Raw genomic sequence first — 23681 nt, 5'->3', positions numbered from 1 at the left:
CTCAAACCCTCTTTGCAAAAAAAGAAATAAAAAAATCTACTTCACTCCAAAGCAAATCGCAACAAACATCTCGATTACGACCAATTTAGACGTTCGATCCTAACCTTTTACGACCTCCAGCAACACACCGGTCACTTGGTGCATGTGTGCCTGCGTATATGTGCCGGGCAGAATTAAAATGTGCCCTCGAGCGTGCAATCTTCTGCTGTTTGCCGGTTGCGCCGTGAGCAGCTTTGTTCTCGCGTTCTTCCTTTATTAGCTGGTACCATTCGCTCGCCGATGGAAGTCTGCAGTGAAACAAAGTGTACGAATACCTCCGCAGGTACTGAGGCTTAACGACGGGAAGGACGGGGGCAGTCGAAGCGGGATGATCGGCTTGATTGGAGAGCAGGCAAATATATTGCACTTTGCACCGAATGCAATCCTGGTGCTTCTGGTGTGAGTTAGTGTGGTTTTTAGAAAATCTGGTTTGTTGGCCGGCAGAAACGTTGAAAATTGTCTCTTTGTGCTTAACGGGGGGAGGTAATGTTATTTTTATAAAACCTCTAAAAGGGATCGATTTACTCCTTTGCGTTCATGTTGGTCTTAATCTCCATTGGGATAGCCTCTTGCTCGAGCTACTAATCTTCCACTGCACACCGCAAACCAACGCACGATCGAATGATCCTTGCAAGCTTCCATCAAAGGTGCCACAGCAGCACTTCACAGCATTCGAGCAGGGCATAATCTTTTATGTGTATATGGCACAGGTTTTAATCATAATAATTTCCTTCACAGCTCTCACCTCCACTGGGAGGTTGGACAGAAGTTGGGCGGTTAATGGAGCGTTTCGTTGGTGGTAAAGCGGATCAAACGATCGCTATTCGGGAACATACAGTAACATTGTTGAGTAAGTTGTAGCACAAGTTTCCTCCTCTCGGCTCCCTATCACCGCTCTGGCTTGTATCGTGTTACACTTTCGTACAATGTTGTTCGATATGGGTTCGATTAATTCCACAAATTTCAACACTTTTACAGTGTTTTAGCGTGATACGCATAGTGTTTTTTTCATAACAGAATTATGTACCGACTAATAGCTTATGACTTTGTCACGTTCTTCACTCCACGACTCTTGAAACAGGAAAATTTGATCTTACGTTATTCTTTTTCGCCTGCGATCAGATTTTAATCTTTAAAATGTATTAAAGAGATAGAACATGATTTAATATCTCCGGTGATGGATCTGATTCCCATCGATGGTGCGCGCACGCACGAAAAGAAGAGAAAGGCACACAGGGAGCCCCATACTAAGACGCAACCTTATAACAACCGCATTGATTTATTGCTTTTTATAGCGAAAACGTTATTGCTACCTACAAAAGGAGAATGAATGATTTTGCGGCAAAATTGTAACTAACTAAGGAGCGAGCCCAGATATTGCTGGTAGTGGTGATTAAGTGCTGTATACGAAGAGATGATTGAAGCTAAAAGAAAGGGATCTCTATCAAAATCCTGATTGCTCCTATGCAAGCGATGGAAATGTTCTCAATGGTACTGCTCAGATACCTTTTTGCACCAGGCTTTAGACTACGACTATGGCCACGCTCAAAGCAAACTCTCTGTATAGCTTACGCAGACAAATGATTAATTAATATATGGTCAAAGTTCATTGCCTGCGACCGGTACTGAAGAAGTTAGGTTTATGTGCTAGACAAGATTAAAGGATTTTACAAAATTGTTGCAAACATAAAGAACAAGCTATGATTTCAAAAGGAACCCATAAAAGATCGTTTCTTTCATCAAGACAAACTCTGAATTGGATTGAATATGATTATTAAGATAATTGAATGGCTGACGGTCAGGCCAACGGAAGGACTTGATCGCTAGAAGTTAAAGGCTGCCGTTAATCTTTAGAATCTGCATCTCAGCAACTTATCCCTGCCGGGCTTTCCAAAACCACCCGCAAGCCACGCACAGGAGAGAAACCGTTGTTTATATGTTGGCCAACACCATCGGCACCACAATATGGGACCAGAGCATAGCAATTTGCAGCAGCAGCAGCCCACCTATCCTGATGCCAGTAGCCCATCAAGGGTCCGGACTTCGATAAGATTTATGAACGAAAGTACGCTGGCGCTTGATGGTAAACGGGCGCGCGCGCGCGCTCAGTTCATTGAGTAAATCCGTAAGCATTCAATTGCACAAATTGTCGGTTTTTGCAGGGCCGCAGCCCGACTCCTGGTCAGCAGGGTTTGAGTGTGGTTTTACGCCAAGCTCCCTTGTCGATTGCGGGCCATCGCGCTGAGAGTTGGTGGAAGTTGTTTTTCGCTGAAATTATGCGCCTCCAAAGATGTGGGTGAGGGATAGGCTCTCTGCTTCTTGCTCGCTTAGCCCTTCCCTGTTTCGCTGATCTGTTTCCAGCTGGTTGATTGAGCCGGTTGAAGAAGGCCATTTTTTATGGGGCGTCTCTTTCCGGAGCACGGCGGAACCACAATCCTAGTCCTAGGTATCAGGTGCCCCCAGGCAAAAAAAAACCCTCCAAGACACCAGGCCAGGCAGGTAGCTTAGCGAACGGTACTCGGCTGCAGCAATCACTCATTCTCAATGAGCGGTGGCGCTCGGTGGCTGAAGCCTTCTGGTGCATCTGGTGCATCGATGCAGTACACGAGTGCACGCGCATGCTACCCGCACCATAATTGCCGTTGTCGGCGTGTGTGTGCGAGCGCACACGCGCGCCGCACTCGCGTTCGTACTTGCACACGCGCACTCGTTTCCTTCTTGCTCCTTCAGTGGATTTTCTTAATGTGCATACAGATAATGCGCGGGCACACTTACTCCCCCGTGTGCAGTAAATCGAAACGACCGGCCGAAGTCAGCCGAGCAAAAGGAGCAGCCGGAATAGCTAACATTTCGATCCCATTGCTGCCCGAAACGGCTGTTCCCTCTTCCCGGTTTGGTGGAAAGATTGATTCCTTCCTACACCGAACGTGGCTTCCCCCGAGGGAGTGGCGGTGGTGGTGAAGTGCCGTCGGAGAAGCCAACCGTTTAGCCCTTCGCACAAGCTCAAGCGAAAAGCCCGGAGTGACTAAAGGGTGAATGCGCTAATTACCGGGCATCGGTTTTGAGGTGCAAGCGCCTGCAACTGAAACCCATTGCCATTCGGTGAGACAACTCGCACACGAGCTATAATCAATTGCAGGTGGGAGAGCGCTTGCCACGGCAATCACCTGCCTGTTGGGTGGGAGGTTTGTGCATGTCGGTGGTTCGGTTCGGGCCAAATGGTTCATTCGTCATAGTTGACACGTTTCCGCCTTGATTCGTTTGGTTAGGAATTTGTAAGTCATCTAATCTGAATAACGCGTTCTGGAAGGACCTTGACGACTTGTCTATCCACACGCACAGACATTGCATAGCATAGCAACTATGTTTTTATTAATTATAGGCTTACAAGTTTAGTTTAGATTTTGTGCAATGGCATGAAAGACGACATTTAAGGTGGAATTTATGAACGAATGTGGTGTGTTATAAAATTGTGTCATAGTTCAGGAGATTTGAGGCTACTTGTTTTAAGCAAAGAGTGTACAGTCTTTCCCCGAGTTACGCGACACTCGAGTTACGCGAATTCGAGTTACGCGAATTTTTTATTTTTGACAGTTCAGATGTCAAATCAGTACAATTTTCTCCATCAATTGTCAAATGAAAAATAATTAGCAATATTTAAAAATTTTAATTCACTAATAAGTCAGAAATAACTGAATTCTCCACACCAATTGAATCAAATAAGTGATAAATTACATAAATGAACTAAATTCAATAAAAAATCATGATAAAGAAAGTATATTTTTACTGTAAAACGTGATATTCGACTTACGCGAAAATCCGAGTTACGCGAATGTCTCCGGAACGCATTATTCGCGTAACTCGGGGAAAGACTGTATTAGAATTTAACAATTAGTTGAGGAAACATCACACAGTATACAAAGCAATAATAATCCATGATATTCCGGATAGGATATTTTGTATTAAACATTTAAAAAATGTGCATTCGATTACCGTAACATTCAAAAATATTGTTTAATCGAAAAAGCTGCTGAGTAAGAGTTTCGAATGAAGCTTAAAATTAATCTTTAACAGAAGTTACAATAGTTTTAAAGTCATTTAAAGTGTCTCGAAATAAGCCTGAGCCTGCTACTCAATAAAGCTAGAAAATTTACTATTTGTTGAACGTCAAACAACAAAATTGCTGCTGTGAGTCGTTTCGATAACAATTTCCCATTCAAAAGCATACATTTTACGAACGGCACTAAACGTTAGGCAGACAATTGTGCAAATCTCATGACTAGGGGCCATAAGAAAAGAGTTGCACCCCGCTTAATAGCAAACACTGCACCGCAGTGCGAACCACTGCAAACTGATGATGGTAATGATTAAAGATGATGCTTCGGTAGTTACTGGGCGCCGGCCGGCAACGTGCCATAATCTTTTTTATGCTGAACGCTCCTTTCCCCTTTTACCAGCGATTGCCATGCCCCTCGGTTCAATCGCTCATTGAACGCTTGAGGCGTTCGTAGCGTTAAATACCAGCACGAGCACAACATGCAGAAAGTGCATCCGTGCATTGCACCGGAACACGAGCCACCCATGCCATCTGCCTAGATTAGACAAAAAAAAAAGAAGCATGTGCGTATTTTGACGGCACTGTATGGACCTCGATGTATGATATTCTGTCTGCGTAGTTTGTTTATATTTGTACCATATTTTATACTACTTTTCAAGTTCATTTCATCGCTTGTAAAATGAAAACCAAACGAGATCGTTTCTTGTGCAAACATCCAAATAGTTCCATCATTTAATCAAAAAACCATTACAAAATTATAAATCACATCCCTTGACGTTAGAACCCACCCATTCCACCAGGCCAGGCCCCCTTCGCGCCAGTCAGGAAGCTCGTGCAGCAGTTTCAGGCTATGGCGGTCTGTTATTACAAAAGCATAATAATGGTAGGATCGTGACGTCGGCAGCCTGAAGGCGCGTGCCTACGGTTTTATTCTGCCTACCTTTTTTTGTTGTTTGAATCGTTTGTCAGGGTTGGGTCGTTTGTGCGGCAGCAAATCTCCGGCATTGCGGGATCATTCTCGATTAGAAGGGGGCACTGCATTTCTGCATAATCTTCACATGGCCAGCTTCCATGCTTCCATGCTCTCGTATTGCCAGGATAGTAAGCTAACGGGCACCGATGTCGTATCCTGCCCGGCATGTCTGTCCGTTTCCTCCGAAAAGCTCGCCCCAAGAGGGCAAGAACATGGAGAGAAATAAGGAAAGAAACGCCAGCAAAAAAAAAAACTGCTCAATTGGTCGGTGGTGGTCGGTGCATTTGCTTATGCATCATCAACAACAACAGCAACTTGCCCTGATTTTGTTGTGTACCATTTGTGACCGTTTTATGTGTGTGTGTGTGTTTTTTTTTATTGCCACATACACGCTATGGTAGAGCAAACTGGTGGTGCTGGTGGTGGTAGGAAGCACAATTTGAGCAGAAACGCTATCATTAGGATTGTTGGTTTCTGTGTTTTGTTGCAGTTCTTCCCTGCAGCGGCAACCGAAGGACTGACGGTTGGTCTAGCACCCTTCCGTTACGTCGGTCTGTCTGTCGGCGAGGGTGCCCCGCGAACCGTTGCATGTGGCGCAGCAATTCGCAGCTGTTTGTAGTTTGTACCAAAGCAGCAAACACCACTATAACACACTGCCTATAAACACAAAAAAGCTTCAAAATACCAACGCAAATATGGGTCAGCTACCGGGTCGAAAACACTTGGTAATATACTGTTACAAGAAGTCCATGTAGTGTGTAGTTGATATGCCACGATTTACACGATACAATCTGCGACAGTTTCGAGCCCGTGACCTCTGCAATACGATACACGGGCCACATTCGGGTCGGGAATCTGTCGAACCGATGACTAATGTTGTGTTTTGTTTTCTCTTTCCCCTTATGTTTTTGCAGAACTTTCGTGACCAGAGCATCGACGGTGCGGGATTGCCGCTGCTAACGGAGGAACACCTGACAAACTCACTCGGCATGAAGCTGGGCCCGGCGCTGAAGCTACGCTCCATGTTGGCCAAAAAATTGGGTGGTCCCTGTCCGTGCGCACTGTGCAGTGTGCCCACTTCAATGCCGCCGGCCCGCACGAACAGTAGTGGCAGCGGTAGCAGCAAAGGCGACACAACTCCCACCAATCGGCCACCGAGCAATGACGGTTCGATTGGTTAATCGAGCGCTCGTGGTTGGCTGGAATTTGGTTGGCGCTGTCGTGTGGCTCCGTGGATAACGCGCCACTCGATTCGGGGTTTTCCATCCATTTTTTTTTGCTGTTTGATTTGTTTTGTTTTTTGGAACGTACTTACTTAGAACAAGGCACCGCGTGCAGGCCGCTTATTTTCCATTCGACAAGCCGGGACATGTACAATACTAACGTTTAAGTTGCATTATCTTTTAACACTAATGAAATAGCTCTAAAAGACAATCCTCTTTCTGGGAGGGCTACTGTGTTGCATAGCTGCTCGGGGCAGCTGAATCGTAGCATCTTTATGCCAGGGAGCGATGAGAATTAGGAAAGGCGTGTTCTGTTTTCCCACAGTGAGTGGAAGAGTGTTTCCTTTCGAATTTTTGCTAGCGAGTTAAAGACGATCCCTGTCAGTGAAATATAATATCAAGCACTGTTTGTTCCATGGATCGATTATGCATTCACTCTAGAACACCGACGACTCAGTAATTAACAATGGTTTGGTGTATTCTTCTACCAAAGAAAACAATAAAACTGCAGTGCGAATTTTTGTCTTTCATACTACTAGAATCAAATAATCGGGTCTCTATCGTACACAAGTAAGGTAGAACGTAACAAACATAAACTCACACAACGAGAAACGAAAATAGGAAACACTCATCCTTTAGGTGGAAAACAATGGCGTACGAAATGATCGTTAGTTAAGTGAGGCCTATCCATGGTCTGTCGCTAGGTGCAATGTGTAACTAATTAATATGAGCCCAGGCAAAGTTAGATAAGATTACTACAGTAGGCAAGAACGGTACGAAACACACAGTGCGGCGCGACTCAATGTTGTTAATTTGTCGTTATTTATTCAGTTAGTTTATGGACTGTAGCTCGTAACGCAGCTTGTTGCATTAGTCAAACGTACAGCTTTTGTAACTTGGTTTAATAGCACGAGCAGGAGGAGTAGGTTGAAGAAGCAAACGAACAACATATAAAAGACAGCGCTATTTTCAGATCTCTTCCCACTGTCCGAGGAGATGATAATCGTTTTACGAACAAGAAATCTTCCAAATAGCCCCTCTAAAAGTGTGAAAACGTTACAAAGAATTGTGTTGTATGTTATTGTTGCGCACTAAACTCTCTCAATACGCGCCATCGCGCGCACACCCTGTATGTTCTGCGAAATTCCACTACACCGAGTGCAACTAGGCAGCTATTCCTATTGACACACACACAAACACACGTGACGCAGCTTAACGATATTGATTTCACCGGCAATTGATTTCATTGCATGTTGCTATCCCTACTGATAAGGGTAAGATTTCATCCCATCTTCTCCCAGGAGGGGAGAGCAGAACAAAGGCGTATGGATAGCGTACACGTTAGCGGTTACATTATTTAAAATGTTAACGATAGCAATATCAGTATTTAAAGACAAAACATACAAAATGTTAATGTTATACAAACGCGTTTCCGGCAGAAACCAACACATCTGGATGTGGTGGTGAATGCTAACGGAATGTGTGTAAAAAATAAAGACATTACAATGAAATAAATTAATAACGAGTTAAACGTTTGTTGTATCTCATTTCAATGGACATATTCATCACAGCGTGCACTGTGGGGTGTTGTTAACTATGAGAAATTTATCTTTCCTATTTCATGCATTGTTTGTATGCTGTTCTGCTAAAGTAAGTTAATGGCTATGGAGACAAGGTAATTAAATGGATTACATTATTGGTCGTCGATTAAATACGGTCGGTTGAATATTGGTTCTCGTAAGGGTCCTAAAGGTAAACATAAGATATATGACAATGCGTGAACATTACAATCACGTATGTCGTTTACACCAAGGAGATGTTTAAACATAAATTTAAATAAAATACTATGAGAATTTTTTGACAGTTCCTTCAAAATGGGTGGTTCCTTCTATTGTATAAGCATTAAGCAAAGTGCAAAGCAAAAATAAACTTTCCATAACGTTCGTTTGAAATTAAGTCCATCCCTTCAGAAACTTCACGCAGACGGTCCACTACGGGCTGCACACAGTGTAATTGGACAAAATAATGAAAATTGAACAAAAAACCACATTCGTACTGTTGAAATGTTTCACGTTTGAATTGACGGTTTGATTCGGTATTCGGTGCAATAGCAGATTGGCTTTGTGAACATCGTTTATACGCAACGGTTCAATTTGCACGTGAAATTATTATGTCCTTATTTTCGTATAAAAAGTAATGATAATTTTAATTTTTTTATGTTGTTTGATGTTTGATGGTACTAATTTGACTATTATAAAAAATGAGCAATTTCTTCTTATCTATGCACAACAATTGTGTACGGTATATACTTGGTTTGGGAATAGGTACCACACAACAAAAAGGTGCCAAATTTGTCAAATTACCTACACTTGTATTTTCTAATAAAATGGAATATATCTAATAAGAAATTTATGGACCTTGATCAGTGGAGAAAATTATCCACCGGCTTAAAACATATCCATATATAGTATATTATTCGATCAGATAAAAGTTATCGACCATCACTTAAATTAACAGTAAACTCATCACATATTTATTGTTTAGTAGAAGCTTAATATTCTTATTTCGAAACATGAAAGTATAGAAAAGGAAAGGAAGACAATTAACTAAGTGGGATGAAAATGATGTAATCAAAATTTTCTTTCGATATTTTTTTAGTTTAAGCTTAATTATTAAATAAAACGTAAGTTAAATAGCATCTACTAAAATAAAACTCATTATCTATTGTACAAAATTATTACACATACAAATATATGCCCCTCCTGGAAAAAAATCAAAATTGGTAGAAAAATAGAAAATGAAAGCAACTAAGAATAATTATGAAAAACATAACAACAAATGAAAAACAAGCGGCAACCAGAAAGGATTAGGCGAAAACTTATTTCATTTGGAACTAATACATTTTATTTTAAAATGATAATCAGCAGAGATGGCTCAGAACTCAAAATTTACAAAATACAGTGCCGATCTCCTTGTGCTTTCAAATTTTCATTTTTGGCAAGAACTAAAGCTGAAAATCGAAGCCAAAATTATAAGCAAAAATTATTGTTTTTCAGATTAAAAAAAAAAATGCTTCACTCAGCTAGATCCTTAACGTGCGTATATTGATGGATCCGACCATCTTATGCTAGGCTAATTAAGCATGGATTACCATTTCGAGACCGTTAGAAGATACACGACGATGAATGAAATATATTATCTGGAATATTATCTGAATTGGAAAACTTACATCAACGCGTCGGTCCCGTGGTACAGTCATCAACTCGTATGACTCAATAACATCACATAAATGACGGTCTACCTCTGCGGCAAGCTCTAAACATGTTTAGTTCCTGGTGTGATCGCAACTTATTCTCACTATCAGTTGACAAATATCAGGTTATTTCGTCCTCGAGGTCCCGAAGTCCGAAACTCAACTATAAAGGTGTTGGAAGCGGCACTAAACTGGCTGTTGGGAGTTTGAACGCCGTCGGGGGGCCCTACGATCATCAGTCACAGGCTCTAAAATTGATTCGCCAGCCTCGGGGCCCCAACGTCCATCCTTCCGGGGGCCCTTGTCGCTAGTACTCTGTCCATACAGCTTACTATAGAATGGCGATCTACGGGGCCCCTTAATCGGCGGGGCCCCAGGCGACCGCTGGCAACCACTGACAGGGCAGCAACCTTAGACCTCTGCTATTCCTGATTTACATAAATGACCTGTCAAATATACTGCCGGTGGGATCGTATCTTGCTTATGCCGATGATCTGAAGATTTTTACTGTGGTCAAAGACACAAGTGACTATCAGCGCCTACAAGAAATGCTCGACTTATTCGGAGCTTGGTGTAACTGTAACTGATTAAAGCTGTGTCCAGTTAAATGCCAGACAATATCATTCACTAGAGCATGTCACCCCATCAGACACAATTATTTTATCTTTAATACCTCGCTAACGCGGACTACCTGCACACGAGATCATGGTGTCCTGTCAGATTGTAAACTCAAATTTCATGAACATATTGAAAGTGTTGTGTCCAGGGGTAACCAGGCATTAGGACTTATAGTGAAAATGTGTAAAGAATTTCATGACAATGTGCCTAAAAGTCGTATATTGCGCTATCGTTCGGTCCCTCTTAGAATATATGTTGAATGCAGTTAGAATAACTGCAATATTGTTGAGTAGTATAGTGCCCCTTAGCAGTCCGCGCAATCAATCGCCTGGAAAGTATTCAACGAAAGTTTACTAGGTACGCTTTACGACTCCTTCCTTGATCTAACGGAGTCCAACCTCCTTACAACCAACGGTGCCTGTTGCTTTGTTTGGAGTCGCTAAATGTCAGCGTGTATTTGCATTTCGACAGTTAAAAGGTGATATAGATTCCCCTGCGCTCCTTGCTGATTTTTTTTTTGCACCATATAGAATAGTTAGAACTAATTTTTACTTTTGCCCAGAGCGAACGAGGACCATTTACGGACAAAGCAACCCTCTGCAGCTTATGTGTCATGAGTTAAATGTTGTGAGTGACCTGTTTGATTTTAATATGTCTACGTCAGTGTTCAAAAATTGTCTTCGTCAGCGTTTCCATTCTGGTAGTTTATAGGTATAAGTATTAGTTAAGCTATTTGTGTAGACCTGCGGAGGCCCGATGATTTATCCTAATAAATAAGTCACTGAAAATTAAGCCGACTAGTGGTACAGTCATGCCTTGACCGACTACGTTTGTTGTGCCAAAGAAGAAGAAGAAGAGACTACCATTATAAGGTTTTTCTGTTCAATAGTCCAACCAGGATTAGAATAAGCTAGTATTGCTTGGAGTTGGACTTCAGCTCAGTCTTGCATTCAGCATATTGAGGCAATTCAAAGGAAAGCAACGTTTTATGCAATAAGGTTCCTTCCATAGAGACATGGAGACGTACGTCCAAATTACGCCAGTAGATGTCTTCTACTCTTAGGTTTGGAACTCTCAACTAGACGTGCGATCGCCCAACGTCTGTTTGTGGCAGGTTTGATTTGTGGCGAAAATAATGCGCTCAATTTCCTCAACACTATACACTTCTCTGCTCCATCTAGGACTCTCAAGCAAAATCAAATAATTCGCATGTCACATTATCGTACCACTTTTAGTCAGTCAGATCCGACAAACATGATGCTTTCCGCCTTCAGTCAAGTTAACATTCTGTACGAATTTAGTATGTCTCAATCTGTGTTTCTTGAGCGTTTGCGTGTTCGTGAATTAAATTAAATGTAACGTCCCGTAGCTCCTGGTTCATTAAGATTTGTTCTATGTGCGATGAACAAGCTCAATAAATACATGCCTTTCATGGGTTCAAACCTACGGGCTCCCGTAGCAAAGACCAACTCTCCGGCTGCGTGGTACTGAATATGTCTTGAATGGCTGTATGCGCCGGCAATTCCGCGCAAGACGCCAAATAGAAGAAAACAACGGTAAAGGATAGCTTTCATAAACGGCTTAACGATTGATAACGGAACATAGTGAAAAATAAAATCAACACTAACATAAATTTATTTTATGTTAGGGCAAAAAAAACAATGAATGGTCTGTTCGAAGCCGTAGCCAGCTCTCGCGGATTAAAGATTAGTTTGGATGTCAAGGGTCTGCACGTACACGGCCCAATACGTGTAGAAAGGAAAAGAAAAAGTGTGCTCGCTCGTAACTGGAATGTTTCAATACTTCGTTGGCATTTTAAAGTAACGAGGGCAAATGCAAATATTGACACCTTCCTAGACGGCCGGTGCAAAAAAGACTCGGTGCGAGCGGCAACAAAACCTATGTATGTATTAACATCCTCCGTACCATCCTCGACTCGTGCACAACCATGCGCCGCTTTGTTAACATTGTCGAGAAGAGTGCAATAGCGACGAGCCGAAAGCAACACGTGCCAAAGTTGGATCACTTTCGCAGTATTGGTGATGGGTAACCGAAACGGATGGACACCCGCCGTCGTGACATCGTCCTTTATCGCCTTTGAGTCTTCGCTCACACAGCAGCATCACACTTACGATAAAAGACTTGCTTTGCATGGCCTGGTGAACGGTTATGTCCTACGTAACATAACTTTTCATCTTGAGGAAAGCAGTAAGGAATCTGACCGGCAAGCGATCAGCAGTTGGCAGTTGGGCCTACCGGCATGCAAACAAAAAAAAGGTAAGTCGACACACTTTTATCACACCCCCGGAGCCGGAGCGCTGCTCCCTCATATCTTCCCTCACTTAACCTTATGATATTTTGATGAAAGAAGAGTAGCGTGACGACAGTCCAAACAGTATGGAATAAATTATGCAAGCTTAATCTGTATTTCTTTTTGCTATCACTTCCTTTCCCCCCGTTTGGCACCTGCGAGTCTATGGAATGACTACTGGAATCATGCGCCTACAAGACACGTTCCTCACGTTGGTTCGTGTGCTGCCGACATGAAATCAAATTTCAAAACCAACCCATCCTCATTTGCTGCAGACGTTCTGTGAGTGAGTGAGTAAACAAATTTGTGCTTTTCCGCTTTTGTGATGATTGAATTAACGCACCTGAAAGGGGTACAGGGAATGAGCAAATGGAAGGAATGGGGGGAGAAGAAAAACCAACACCAAAGTCAAGTGTCTTCTGTACCAAACATACGTTATTACGTCTTTTTACAGCAGCTCTAGTTTATTGAGATTTACGATAAATATATGTGTACGTACGTATGTATAAATACATTGTGTGCATCTAAATGCTTCATTTGTTGGTGAAACGTTGGAAGTGTGTGAGTGTGTTTATGAGGTGTCTATGTGGGAGCTGTTGTGGCCAGTGTTTTGCAACACTTTGCTAAGAGGTGTGTGAATTAAGATGTTACAGCAGCAGTACAGCTCGATCTTTTCCTGTGCCTATACTTCACATTTCGGAACTGTTTCTCCTGATAGGTCCTGAGCAAGACGAAGACGGCTAGCAGTTGATTTGCGTATTAGAAATGGCCTCGTCGCCTTATTCATCACAAATCATTCTGAGATTACAGTACTTCCGCACGCACTGTCCGTCTTGTTCGTCCGTCAAACGAGTACAGTCTTTCTGCTAAAAATGTACCAAACACACACTACACGCATATCGAAATAGCTTCCTTCTGCACTTCTTCCATAGCTCTGACACTTACGGTAACGAAACCGGATAGCTGAGAAGTGGTTGTGAAATGTGTGTGTGAGCTATTTAGCTTCCGTACTGTGCTGTAGGAAAAATGATGAAACATAACAGAAACATAACATTGCTTTAAATGTGTGCGATACAATTTCCACCTAAACAAAACCCATCGCTTTATGCTGGGAGCGCTGGAGGATTGTTTTTGGTGGAGCATTTTGTTTGTTTGAAATCTATATTCTTTTCCTGCCGCAACCATTCAACATTCTGAATTAGTTTACACATAGTTACATATATTGTGAATTTCACTGCAAAGAGAGAAAACGGCAATAGGGCTTTTTGGTTTTATTTGCTAGAGAGTGTATGTTCTAATAGACTCGCCATATAATTCCATCTTCTTTTTTTGTTTTTTTACTGGTTGTTCTGTTTTCCTACAATAGTCTTTCGTTTGCTGGTTTCACATCTTCTTCTCTAAAATGTCCATTCCTTGCCTCCCTTCTCACTAACGAGCGCTAGTATTTCGTGGATAAAATATGGCTTTAAACATTTACAAACATCCCTGTCACATCAAATAGATTAGCAGCAACCGATGCCGGAGAAGATCTCGAAGACACGAGGTGTCTTGTGTATGTGGTTTTGGTTTTAGTTTTTTTGTGTTTTGTTTTTTTTTTTGGGTTTTTGCTTATCTTTTTGCGTGTATGATTCATGGTTGTATTCCTTTTTTTGTGTATATTTTTGTTTCGTTCCATTTCGAAAATCAACAAACATTACGAAACGTTATCTTACGCCTTCCTAACCGCCTCACTCTCTCTCTCTCCAACTTGCCTGCGCTACCTTCTTTGGGGACAGTCTTTCCCCCCTCCCCTGTAAGAATTCACATTTTACTTGTGTTGCACGGCAAAACGCGACTGGATAGAGATGCTGGCGAAGGCCGAACAGGAGCTTACACTACTACACTACGGGGGATGGAAGATTGAAAGGAACTGGGAGGAACGTGACCGGCGTGACTCTTGCTCCGCTGCTGTGTGCCGGGCACCCCCTTCTCCCTCGAGGACATGGTTTCTGCAGGTGGCGGTATACGATGGGGGCAATGGGACGACGACGACGGGGCCCTTACTTCTTGAAGCAGGAGATGGGATTGAAGTAACACTGACGGTATCGAATTTGGCGCTTCATTTCTGGTGCCCGGTAGAGCTGATCCCAACCACCACCACCGCCGCCGCTGATGGCACTGGGCACGGGGACAAGAAGGTAGAAGGATTTATTTGCTAATCGTTTGCAACCGGTACCTGCCGGAAGGCGGGCGAGCGTACTTACTTGCTCTGAGCGTACTGCGCCAACAGCTGCAGCTGTAACGGATCCAGCCCATAGTTGTCCAGCTGGTTCGATACGTAAGAGTTGTAGTTTGTGTAGAGTTTTCGCAGCTCGTTCGGATTTATCTCGGGCAGATCCTGCAAAGAAAACCAAATCCAGACATGGTTTAGAAACAATAGGCAGCACAATGGTGAATATTTCATTTGCTCCGGGTTGTAACCAAGGAATGTTTGCACCTGGCAAATGAGGATGAGGATGAGGTGGTGTCATGTTTCACATTTACTTTCACCTTCATTGGCTAGACTTGCCATTCGTTTCTGGTGTTTTGTTTCAAGTTAGTGAGTTGGTATAGACCAGGCAAGAAGTCTTTTGAGACGTGCCATAGCACCTTCGAACAGCTTAATTTGCTAACTTAAATTTTTTGTATTGAAGAAAATCGTATTCTTTATTTATGAATTTATGTTATTTTAACAATAATGAATATTTATGAATTTAGGAATATTTTAACACATAGCAGTTGGGATATGTTTTATCTTCGCAATCACAATCATTTTTACCATTTACAAAGGTACCTCAAAAACAATCTATAACATCAATGAAACTTAGTTTCGAAGCTCTTTTCGTATGAATAGCAAGGATGACTGCCATAATAATGATTTCTTGCGTAATTTGATCATAAAAAATCCATAAATTTGGATGATAAAAATATTGACTAAACTACTGTTCAACATCTGTCGTCAACCCACACCTGGAAGAGTGTGCTTTTGGCTTTTGTTTGATAAATTACTTACAGAACACTCATTTATGTTGCTTGTTTTAGTGAAAACATTACTACATGTCAAAAAATCATGGAAAAAAATCTATAATCTCCTATTTTTACTGATTTAATGACAATAACCACTATAGGAACATGTCTTGTTTGTGTGCCTATAATGACACTATGATAAAAAAACACTTAAAAATGCATAAATCTATTCAAAAGGCAATGAATTTTAGTAAAACAATAGCATTTAATAACAGTTATGCTAAAAAAATAATAATTTCGTTGTTATGTGGTGATTTAGAACGTTAACAAATATATGAGTTTCATTATGAATTCCAAAGAATTTTGGAAAAATGTTGATACCTTTCACAAATTAATAGATTTTTCGGTCATTAGGTAACGGAATGGCCTATTTAACTTTTAAATCCTTTGTGAAAGACCAGATAACATTTCACACTATACATAAACATAAATAACTTACTTATTTTTAAATTATCGTATGGAACCCATTTCATTGCAATACCACCACTATTGGTACTACCACCACTATAGGTACGTTTACCCGATCAAGAATATCAACACATTGAATTTAAAAAGATTAAAATTGTTAAAATATTTAAAAAAAGGTTTACAATTATATTTATTTGAAAAATAATGTAAACCTTATCAAATATTAAAACGCTTAAGACAAAATTATTGAACCGGTAAATAGTTATCCTTTCAGAAAATTAATGAAAACACCTTTCACCTTTCAGAAAATTCAATCAATAAATATAACACATGATAAAATTCTTCTTCTTCTTCTTTGGCTCAACAACCGATGTCGGTCAAGGCCTGCCTGTACGCACTTGTGGGTTTAGCTTTCAGTGACTAATTGATTCCCCCCCATAGCAGGATAGTCAATCCTACGTATGGCGGCGCGGTCTATTTGGGGATTGAACCCATGACGGGCATATTGTTAAGTCGTACGACTTGACGACTGTACTACGAGACCGGCTACATGATAAAATGATAAAATACAGACAAATTAAACAGGAGATGAGTAATTAAATACATAAATGAAATGATGAAGTTCACAATTAAAATACTAATATGTGTGAACACAATTGAATGAAACATGAATGAAACAAGAAGTGCTATAATTAATAGCAAGTTAATTCCATCAATTAAAAAGGAATGAAAAGGATGATGCATTTTTATTCGTAAATCTTTCCTTGTAAGCTTCAAGTGAAATTATACTACTAAAAACATACCAACATCAATTAGTCAACGTGTCACGTTAAACATCACCCAGCCTTTAAAGATTTGCCCTTCCTGCCACTAGCGTACGTACTACGTTGTAACGAAAACACCTGTTGACTAGTAAAGTGAGTCGACAAACAACGACAAGTCACGGGCATTTGGCAGGAGAATTCCCATGCAGCCTCCCGCGTCACCGGAATAAGAATCACACGTTACACGTTGCACGTTACAGGAATCACCAAAGGGTGCCTGCGTTCCCTTCGAAGCAGAAGGATCATAAACGTATGACATGGAGCTGCTAACACGATAAATCTCATCTCATCGAAACGAAACGATTACGTATGGAACGGAGCATCTCCGGCTTTCCGAGCACCATAAGGACCATAAGGGGCGTTTGAGCAATGCTCACCGCATAAGGTGAGCCGTTCAAGCCGGGAAGCCGACGACGACGACCCAGGAAGCTAGCCGCTTCCGTTCCGTTTGTTCGTTTAGGCAGCTCTGTGGCCAACCACTTGTCGTCAATTTCCGCCTCCTTTCCATACTGATTGCTTGTTTATGTGCTCAGAATTTATGGTGACAAGCAAACCGCTACCGTACGCTGCTTCGTCGGCGAGATGATGCGAATGAAGTGCGAACTTTTCAACACAAACGCGAACCTTGCCTGCCCGGGTGACTTGTGCTCTTTTCAGTCTTTGCCGTTGTAGTGTTCTGGTTTTCCCGCCACTATGGCTATTAGTACAGCAATGCATTTATCAATATTCGTATCCTACTCACTCGCCACTCTGCGCCACAGATGGGAGCAGAAAATAGAATGTAAACTATTTCACACGGATGCTTGAAAAAGGTACAAATTGACAAGAAAAACTATAGTATGGAAACGTTCAAAAAAGAAGGACGGTCGCTTGTTCCATTGTTCGCATCATGTTGACAGTGGTCAACAGGACGGTGCTAGCAATAAATTGGCACAAATTGAAGAATAATAAACCGGCACTGCTGCCACACTTTGTCAGTATCGTCGATCCTATCTAGCAGGCTACCACGAAGCGTACTTGCCCCGTACCGAAACAGGCTGATGAGTACCCTTATAGCACAAACCACAAGCCACCTACCTGATTATCGATTGCATTTTGCGGTCGACCGGTGCCCAGCTTCACGACAAACAAGAGCGCCAGGACGAACAGTATCTGTCGCGAAGGTGTCGCCGGGGCAGCCATGGGGATGCTGTCGGTGGGAAGATGATGGTTGTTGCTTTCGGGAAAGATTCGGTGCACTTTTCGCAGCCGCGCCTCAGTCTGGGCTTATTTCCTCTTCTGCTATGCTGTTCCTGTTGCAAAAGAGTGGCACTCTTTCACGTCTGCCGGTGTTGTTTCTTAGCTGTGTGCTGTGAATGATAAGGAAGAAATCTCGGCAAAGTTCAAAAAGGTAAAGCAGGCACAACGGGTGGTACGGGAGTGGTTATGAAAATAAAATACAATTAATTCTGCGGTAAGTGGATGCTTTACATGGAGGGGCAAAGAGGGAGGAGGGGGGAGGACGTGGCAGGAGATATCTATGGTCCGGTTAAGATTATACAGTAAATTGAAATTCCGCCAGCGGCTGTCGATTGATGATGTAGTAGTTTCATGAAGATTAATATTTATCCGATGTAAGCTGGGCTGAGAATTGGTTGAATTATGCAGCGGTGCAACCTCAGCGTAAAGTGGTAAGTTTGGTGACAAATAATTACAATGTGAGAATAATTTACAGTAACAGATAAGATTTCAACCGTTTGATACTACTAAATTGGTACGTAGCATTACTGATAGTTCCTATAGAGTACTCATATATTATATATAAATACATGAATAAGTACACATATAAAGTACATTAACGGTTAAATACTACTTTCATTTCCAAATTAAAAAAAAAGTCTAATCTGCTCTATTATGTTTATGCAACCTTTTAAAAGCAAGTAACACCATTTCTAAACATCCCCACTAGCTTCTCACCCAGCCGTCGTCCCAGTGAAGCTTCTCACCCAGCACCTTTGTGTGGATGTGCTTTTAGCAGACGCTCATGTAGACGATGCAAATGACATTCCCAGCTCACTTTGACCCAGCACCTGGTGTTAGGCTAACGAAAACAGTACTATGATTACACAAACGTCCCACAGCCGGCGGTCAGCTGATGAGTGAGTGCGCCCAAAGAGCTTCCCTAGTAGGCTAATTAACTCGCAACCCACGCACGGCCCACTTTTCAAGCTGTCCAACATACTGCTTGGTTAGCAAAAGGACAGTTGTACTATTGTACGTCCCTAACGGGTGGTGCGGACAAGAAGAAACAGCTTTATCATTTTTTAAAAATGCCACAAGATCTACAGTAACACTCTACAGGGAAAGTGTACATAACGAAGGGAAGGTAAAAAAACGTTCTTTTTTTGTGCGCATTTGCAGCTGGTACCGGTTGCTGTCGATTACAGAACCAACCTTAACGGTGCTGCCATTGACAGTTCGATTGTATCGGCTACAGCATCAAATTCATGCAAACCATAGCGCTGTACGTGGTTTCAGCTGTGTTGTGTAGTGTACTTTTCTTTCTTTTGGCACTACAAAAATGCAAAGTGGATGTTAATTTTACAGCTCCCTTCTTCTCCGCACCTTCGCGCTTCGCCATGGATGTGGAACAAATTAGGAGAAAAAGTCATCCCGATTCCGACCCTATTGCCACTCATTAATCACGGATCGCTAGAAACACCATGCGTCTCCATTGGGTGGCCGTTTCAATAAAAGAAGCGTTGTGCTTGGTCAGGGTTTCGTAGGTTTCTTGTTCGGCTTTTTCCCCCATTTTCTATGTGTATGCTAAGTTGGAGCATCCGTAGGAAGCAGCAACGGCATTTCCAATTCGGCGGAGCGTAAAATTAAGGACAAACTTCACCCTTTTTCACTTCATCTTGTGGTTTCGGATCATGTAAAACCCATTGAAAATACGATTACCCCTTTGGTGGTGGATGGCAAGCAAGGATATGTGATGGTTGTGACGAGAGTCATTTTTGTGGTAATTTGAACGATGTAATTATCTCCATTGCCAAACGATGTGTGGCTAATTATTCCCAAACGCTGCCCGTACCGAGCGTGTTCTGTGTGTGTGTCACGTTGCGTTTAATCAACAGCAGTAGCAGCCAGATGTCGCCTCAAAATAGGAAGCAATTCTTTAGCTTCCCACAAGGTATACAATTTGCTCAAGCAATTACAGGTTAATGAAGAAAGTTGGAGTTGCTTTCAACAAGTTAGAACGTCTACACAGGGTGGGACACAGTAAAGGGAACGACATTTTGCATAGTTCGTTGTTTAGCTGGCATTTAAATCAATCCTGCTGAGCTGATGATTTGAAAAAAAGGCCACATATGTACGTTCAATAAATATTGTTTTAGTCCCTTTGCTGGCACGATACCGCATTCACTAGTTGACGTCATTTTGGACCGCTTCTATGGGAATTTTCACAATAAAAAAACAAGATCTATGAAAAGGACAATAGGCCGACCCGTTTTTTTTTTGTCAACGATTTTGAACCTGTTGATAGCTGTCAGCGTGATTGACGAAGGTTTTACGAGAGGTGAACTTTCCGGCAGCGAAAGAATCAATTGAAAAGATAGAACCGACAACAACAACGAGGGATATGATGGCAGTAAATCATGCTACACGTATTGCTAAACCTGACAAAACACACAATCAACTATGACGATATTGAAAATGGTGAGTATTTGAAGGCAATTAAAAAGGACCTTTTTCTGCATCCCAACATCCTTTGCTTACGCCCCCGGGGGATAAGATAGAATGTCTGTCACGAAACGTGTCAAAACAATAGTGTTAACTTATGTTGTTTTTTCTTCTTTTGTTTTTCTTCTCGAGATGCGATACACGCCGAGGAAGGAGAGAAAAAAGGACGCACAGGAAAATATTGCTACCGTCTCCTGGTTGCTGGTTGTTGAATAGTCGGTCGGACTATAGTGAAACGTTCTACTGAACGAGGAAGGACAACATGTCCCAGGTTAATATTTTACTTTCCTTGACACATGATATTTTAATGTGCTCAGTTTTCCCTTCCTTGCATGACAGTTTTTACTACATTTGCATAACATATGAGCTGGTGAAGCTTCATATCGGACATATCGGTAGCACGGGGAAGCGAATAGAGGCAGTTTTAAAGAAGCTTTTAAATACTTTGTGATGGGGTATGTATGAAAGGGGACTATGGTGTATTGCAAGGAAACGAAAACTAATGCAATTTATACGATAGGGTGTTAGGCAGTCTGCATTGTTTGGTAGCAAAGTTCAAGCAAAAACCAAATTGTTATTAATAGTAGCAATAACTTAAAATTAATAATAATATTATAGCTCCCAACAATTAATTTTATAATAATAACAGCAATGTTTAACATATAACACGTGCTTATTCCACAAGTTTGGTGTGAAATTAATTATAGCCTCAATTAAATGAATTAGAAATTTTAAGTAATTTGTATTTTATTGTAATGATAAGTTGAAGATGTCTTTAGATCACTTTAGCGTTACATTTCAATACATATAAATTTATATGATTTTATGTAAAACAGATAATCTTTTTTTTATGTATTTTTTTGTATTGTAAAGACATTGAGATATTTTCTCATCCATTGTGAAATAAGGCATCAAACATATATCTTACCTAATATGAAGATTGTGATTGAATAATAAAGAATTTGCTCATATTGAATCTAAAAAACTGAATTGAGTACTTGAAACATATTTCGTATTAAACAAACCAAAGCAAATAGTAACAAAATGAACAATTTGGAGGATGTCGTGGAAGTCCTTATTAAGCTATTAAAAAAATGTCTCAATTTTAATTTAATTAATTTAAACAAAAAAATTAGACTGCAAATACATCAATTGATGTTTTTTTAGATATTCAATAATTATTTTTAAAACCTTAATGAAATAAAATTGAAAAAAATCTGGCTTGTTAGTTACCTATTTTTTATATAGCAATAGACATATACAATATAATTGTAGCAATGTCTGGAAGGCTGATTTAATTGTTTACAACTGTTTGTTTGCGTGTTTTGCCTAGAAACATATTTGCAAAAGTAGGTAACACTGTATGCTGTTAATTAGTCTCTACATGACACGCTTTTGCTCGCATCTCAAGGTCGTAAAAGCGACCAAAAACGCATAAAACAGCTCGTAATGGAATTTACGATTCACACATACATTCCATAAATCAATCAACTAAAACCCCTTTTGACTAGTGCACTTGACCTATCAGCCAAATACATATATCGCTAATACAGTTTCATTGTTTCTTTGTTTGATGCGGTCGGTTGGAATGCATTTTATGTACGTTTGGGCCGAACTGCTCGTCCTACCATTCTTCGTACCGTGCAGTAAAGAAGGGCATGGTCGCAAACCATGAAAGGAAAGCCCAGAGCTGAACTGAAACTGAAACATACCACTCGGGCAACAGTTATCCATTAGAAGCGGCAGGAGAACATTATAATGGCTTAATGTAACAGCTACCCAAGCTAACGAACTTCATCATCGTGTGGTGTATGCTCTACTCACATGAAATCTCGCTACAACCTAGAGACAATTGTTCGATTTAGATGCGTTCACACACACAAACACACACACATTACACAGCACCACAAGCACACACTACGGACCAATGAGCAATCTACACTACATGTACCAAAACGGATACAATCACACACACACACAAACACACACAGACACAGGTTAGTAGTTAGAGAGAAGTTAGATCACTTGGGCTGTCGCTACTTACAGCACGTGTCGGCGTATTCTTGCGTCAACTGTTGCGCTCCAAAAGTGAGTCTGCTACGGTATGAGCGATCCGGAAGCGACCGTTACAATATTTATACAAACCGAATATGCCATGTCGAGGGCGCAGAACCGTTGCACGCATGGCTCCACGGATGGCAGTTTTGCTCGATTTGTGTGGCGCCGTCTCTATCACACCAGTTTGCGACTAGTGCGTGCGTTCGCTTCCTTCCTTTTCTGCGTTGCGTTTTTCTTCGACGACATCTGCCCTCTCACATCGTGCTTCTCTGTCGCTCCAGCAGGCGGTGGCTGTGGGGAGGAGGAAAATTCGCACACCAGTATACTACGATCGCACGCTTCTCAGTGACGCGCGCGAAAAGCTCCTTTTTCGCAAGCTTGCCTCCTTCTTGTGACGATAAAGCGGGGATGGACGATGAAACGGGGATCGTGATGATGAGTCGTTTTGCCTGCTTTTGCCTACCGGGCGTACACCACCTATCAACAAGTGAATGCAACAATATTGTCCCCGCACGAGAATGAGCAAGCAAGCGGCGAGCAGGCCGGGCTGGCACCGAACGATGAATATATCGTTTTCCTAACACGGTGCATGCACCGTTTTGAAACTGGCACAGATATAACAAATGTTTAAATGAATGCGCTTGTTTGCGACTAATTTTCCAACAGTGTAACCTATTTCTTGGGAAACGCGTTACTTTGTTGATTGAATAAAATATTTATATCTGTTGCGTTTCTATTGGCGCTACCGTAGGAGGACAAACAACTTTTACCTGCCTGCTCATCAAATCATACTTGAGGGAAATCGGGATACAACCGAACCGATTACAAATGATTTATAACCTTTTCCAAAAGACCACCCACTCCAGCCCGGGCCAGGGGGTGGAAAGCTGCTGGAGGGTGAAGTGCACGACGCACTTGACGCGTGACGCGCTGCTGACGACTGTAAGTCTCCGAGGCTCCGTAAGCGAAAGCGTCCGTATGAATATTAGATATGAAAATCCGTCCTCCCAAACGCAACAATCATCCATCGCCGAAATCAATGACAGTGGCGCTGGGTGCGTAATGGTGGCGCATTATTTATCGCAGCATCACCATCCGCGACACACTCGGCATCCCCCACCCGGGTGGGTACAAGTGATGGGTGAGCGA

The 23681-nt window shown here is 41.7% G+C and overlaps 2 protein-coding genes across 3 annotated transcripts in view; one reads left to right on the top strand and one right to left on the bottom strand.

The window, feature by feature from the left end:
• The window catches only part of LOC120954915 (homeobox protein 5), a 50931-nt gene extending 43108 nt beyond the window's left edge, over window positions 1-7823 (top strand). Inside the window, exon 8 of the mRNA XM_040375234.2 lies at window positions 5984-7823. Coding sequence (XP_040231168.2) covers window positions 5984-6250 — 267 coding nt within the window. The 3' untranslated portion in view covers window positions 6251-7823. The remainder of the gene's footprint in view (window positions 1-5983) is intronic.
• Window positions 7824-12891: 5068 nt separating this feature from the next.
• Window positions 12892-22620, bottom strand: LOC120958655 (uncharacterized). 2 transcript variants are annotated; one of them, XM_040381606.2, is made up of 5 exons: window positions 22519-22597; window positions 22299-22415; window positions 17829-18100; window positions 14718-14851; window positions 12892-14631 (listed from the first exon to the last, which is right to left on the bottom strand). In XM_040381606.2, exons 3-5 carry the CDS (start codon window positions 17931-17933, stop codon window positions 14514-14516), a joined length of 357 nt encoding a protein of 118 aa, XP_040237540.1. In that variant the 5' UTR covers window positions 17934-18100; window positions 22299-22415; window positions 22519-22597; the 3' UTR covers window positions 12892-14513. The 2 variants fall into 2 exon arrangements, with proteins under 2 accessions (XP_040237540.1, XP_040237539.1); XM_040381605.2 differs by lacking the exon at window positions 22299-22415 and having other exon boundaries at window positions 22519-22620.
• Window positions 22621-23681: the final 1061 nt, after the last annotated feature.

Source organism: Anopheles coluzzii, chromosome 3, assembly GCF_943734685.1.
Source record: "Anopheles coluzzii chromosome 3, AcolN3, whole genome shotgun sequence".
NCBI classification, from domain to species: Eukaryota; Metazoa; Arthropoda; class Insecta; order Diptera; family Culicidae; genus Anopheles; species Anopheles coluzzii.
This window is presented reverse-complemented; position numbering and strand designations above follow the sequence as displayed.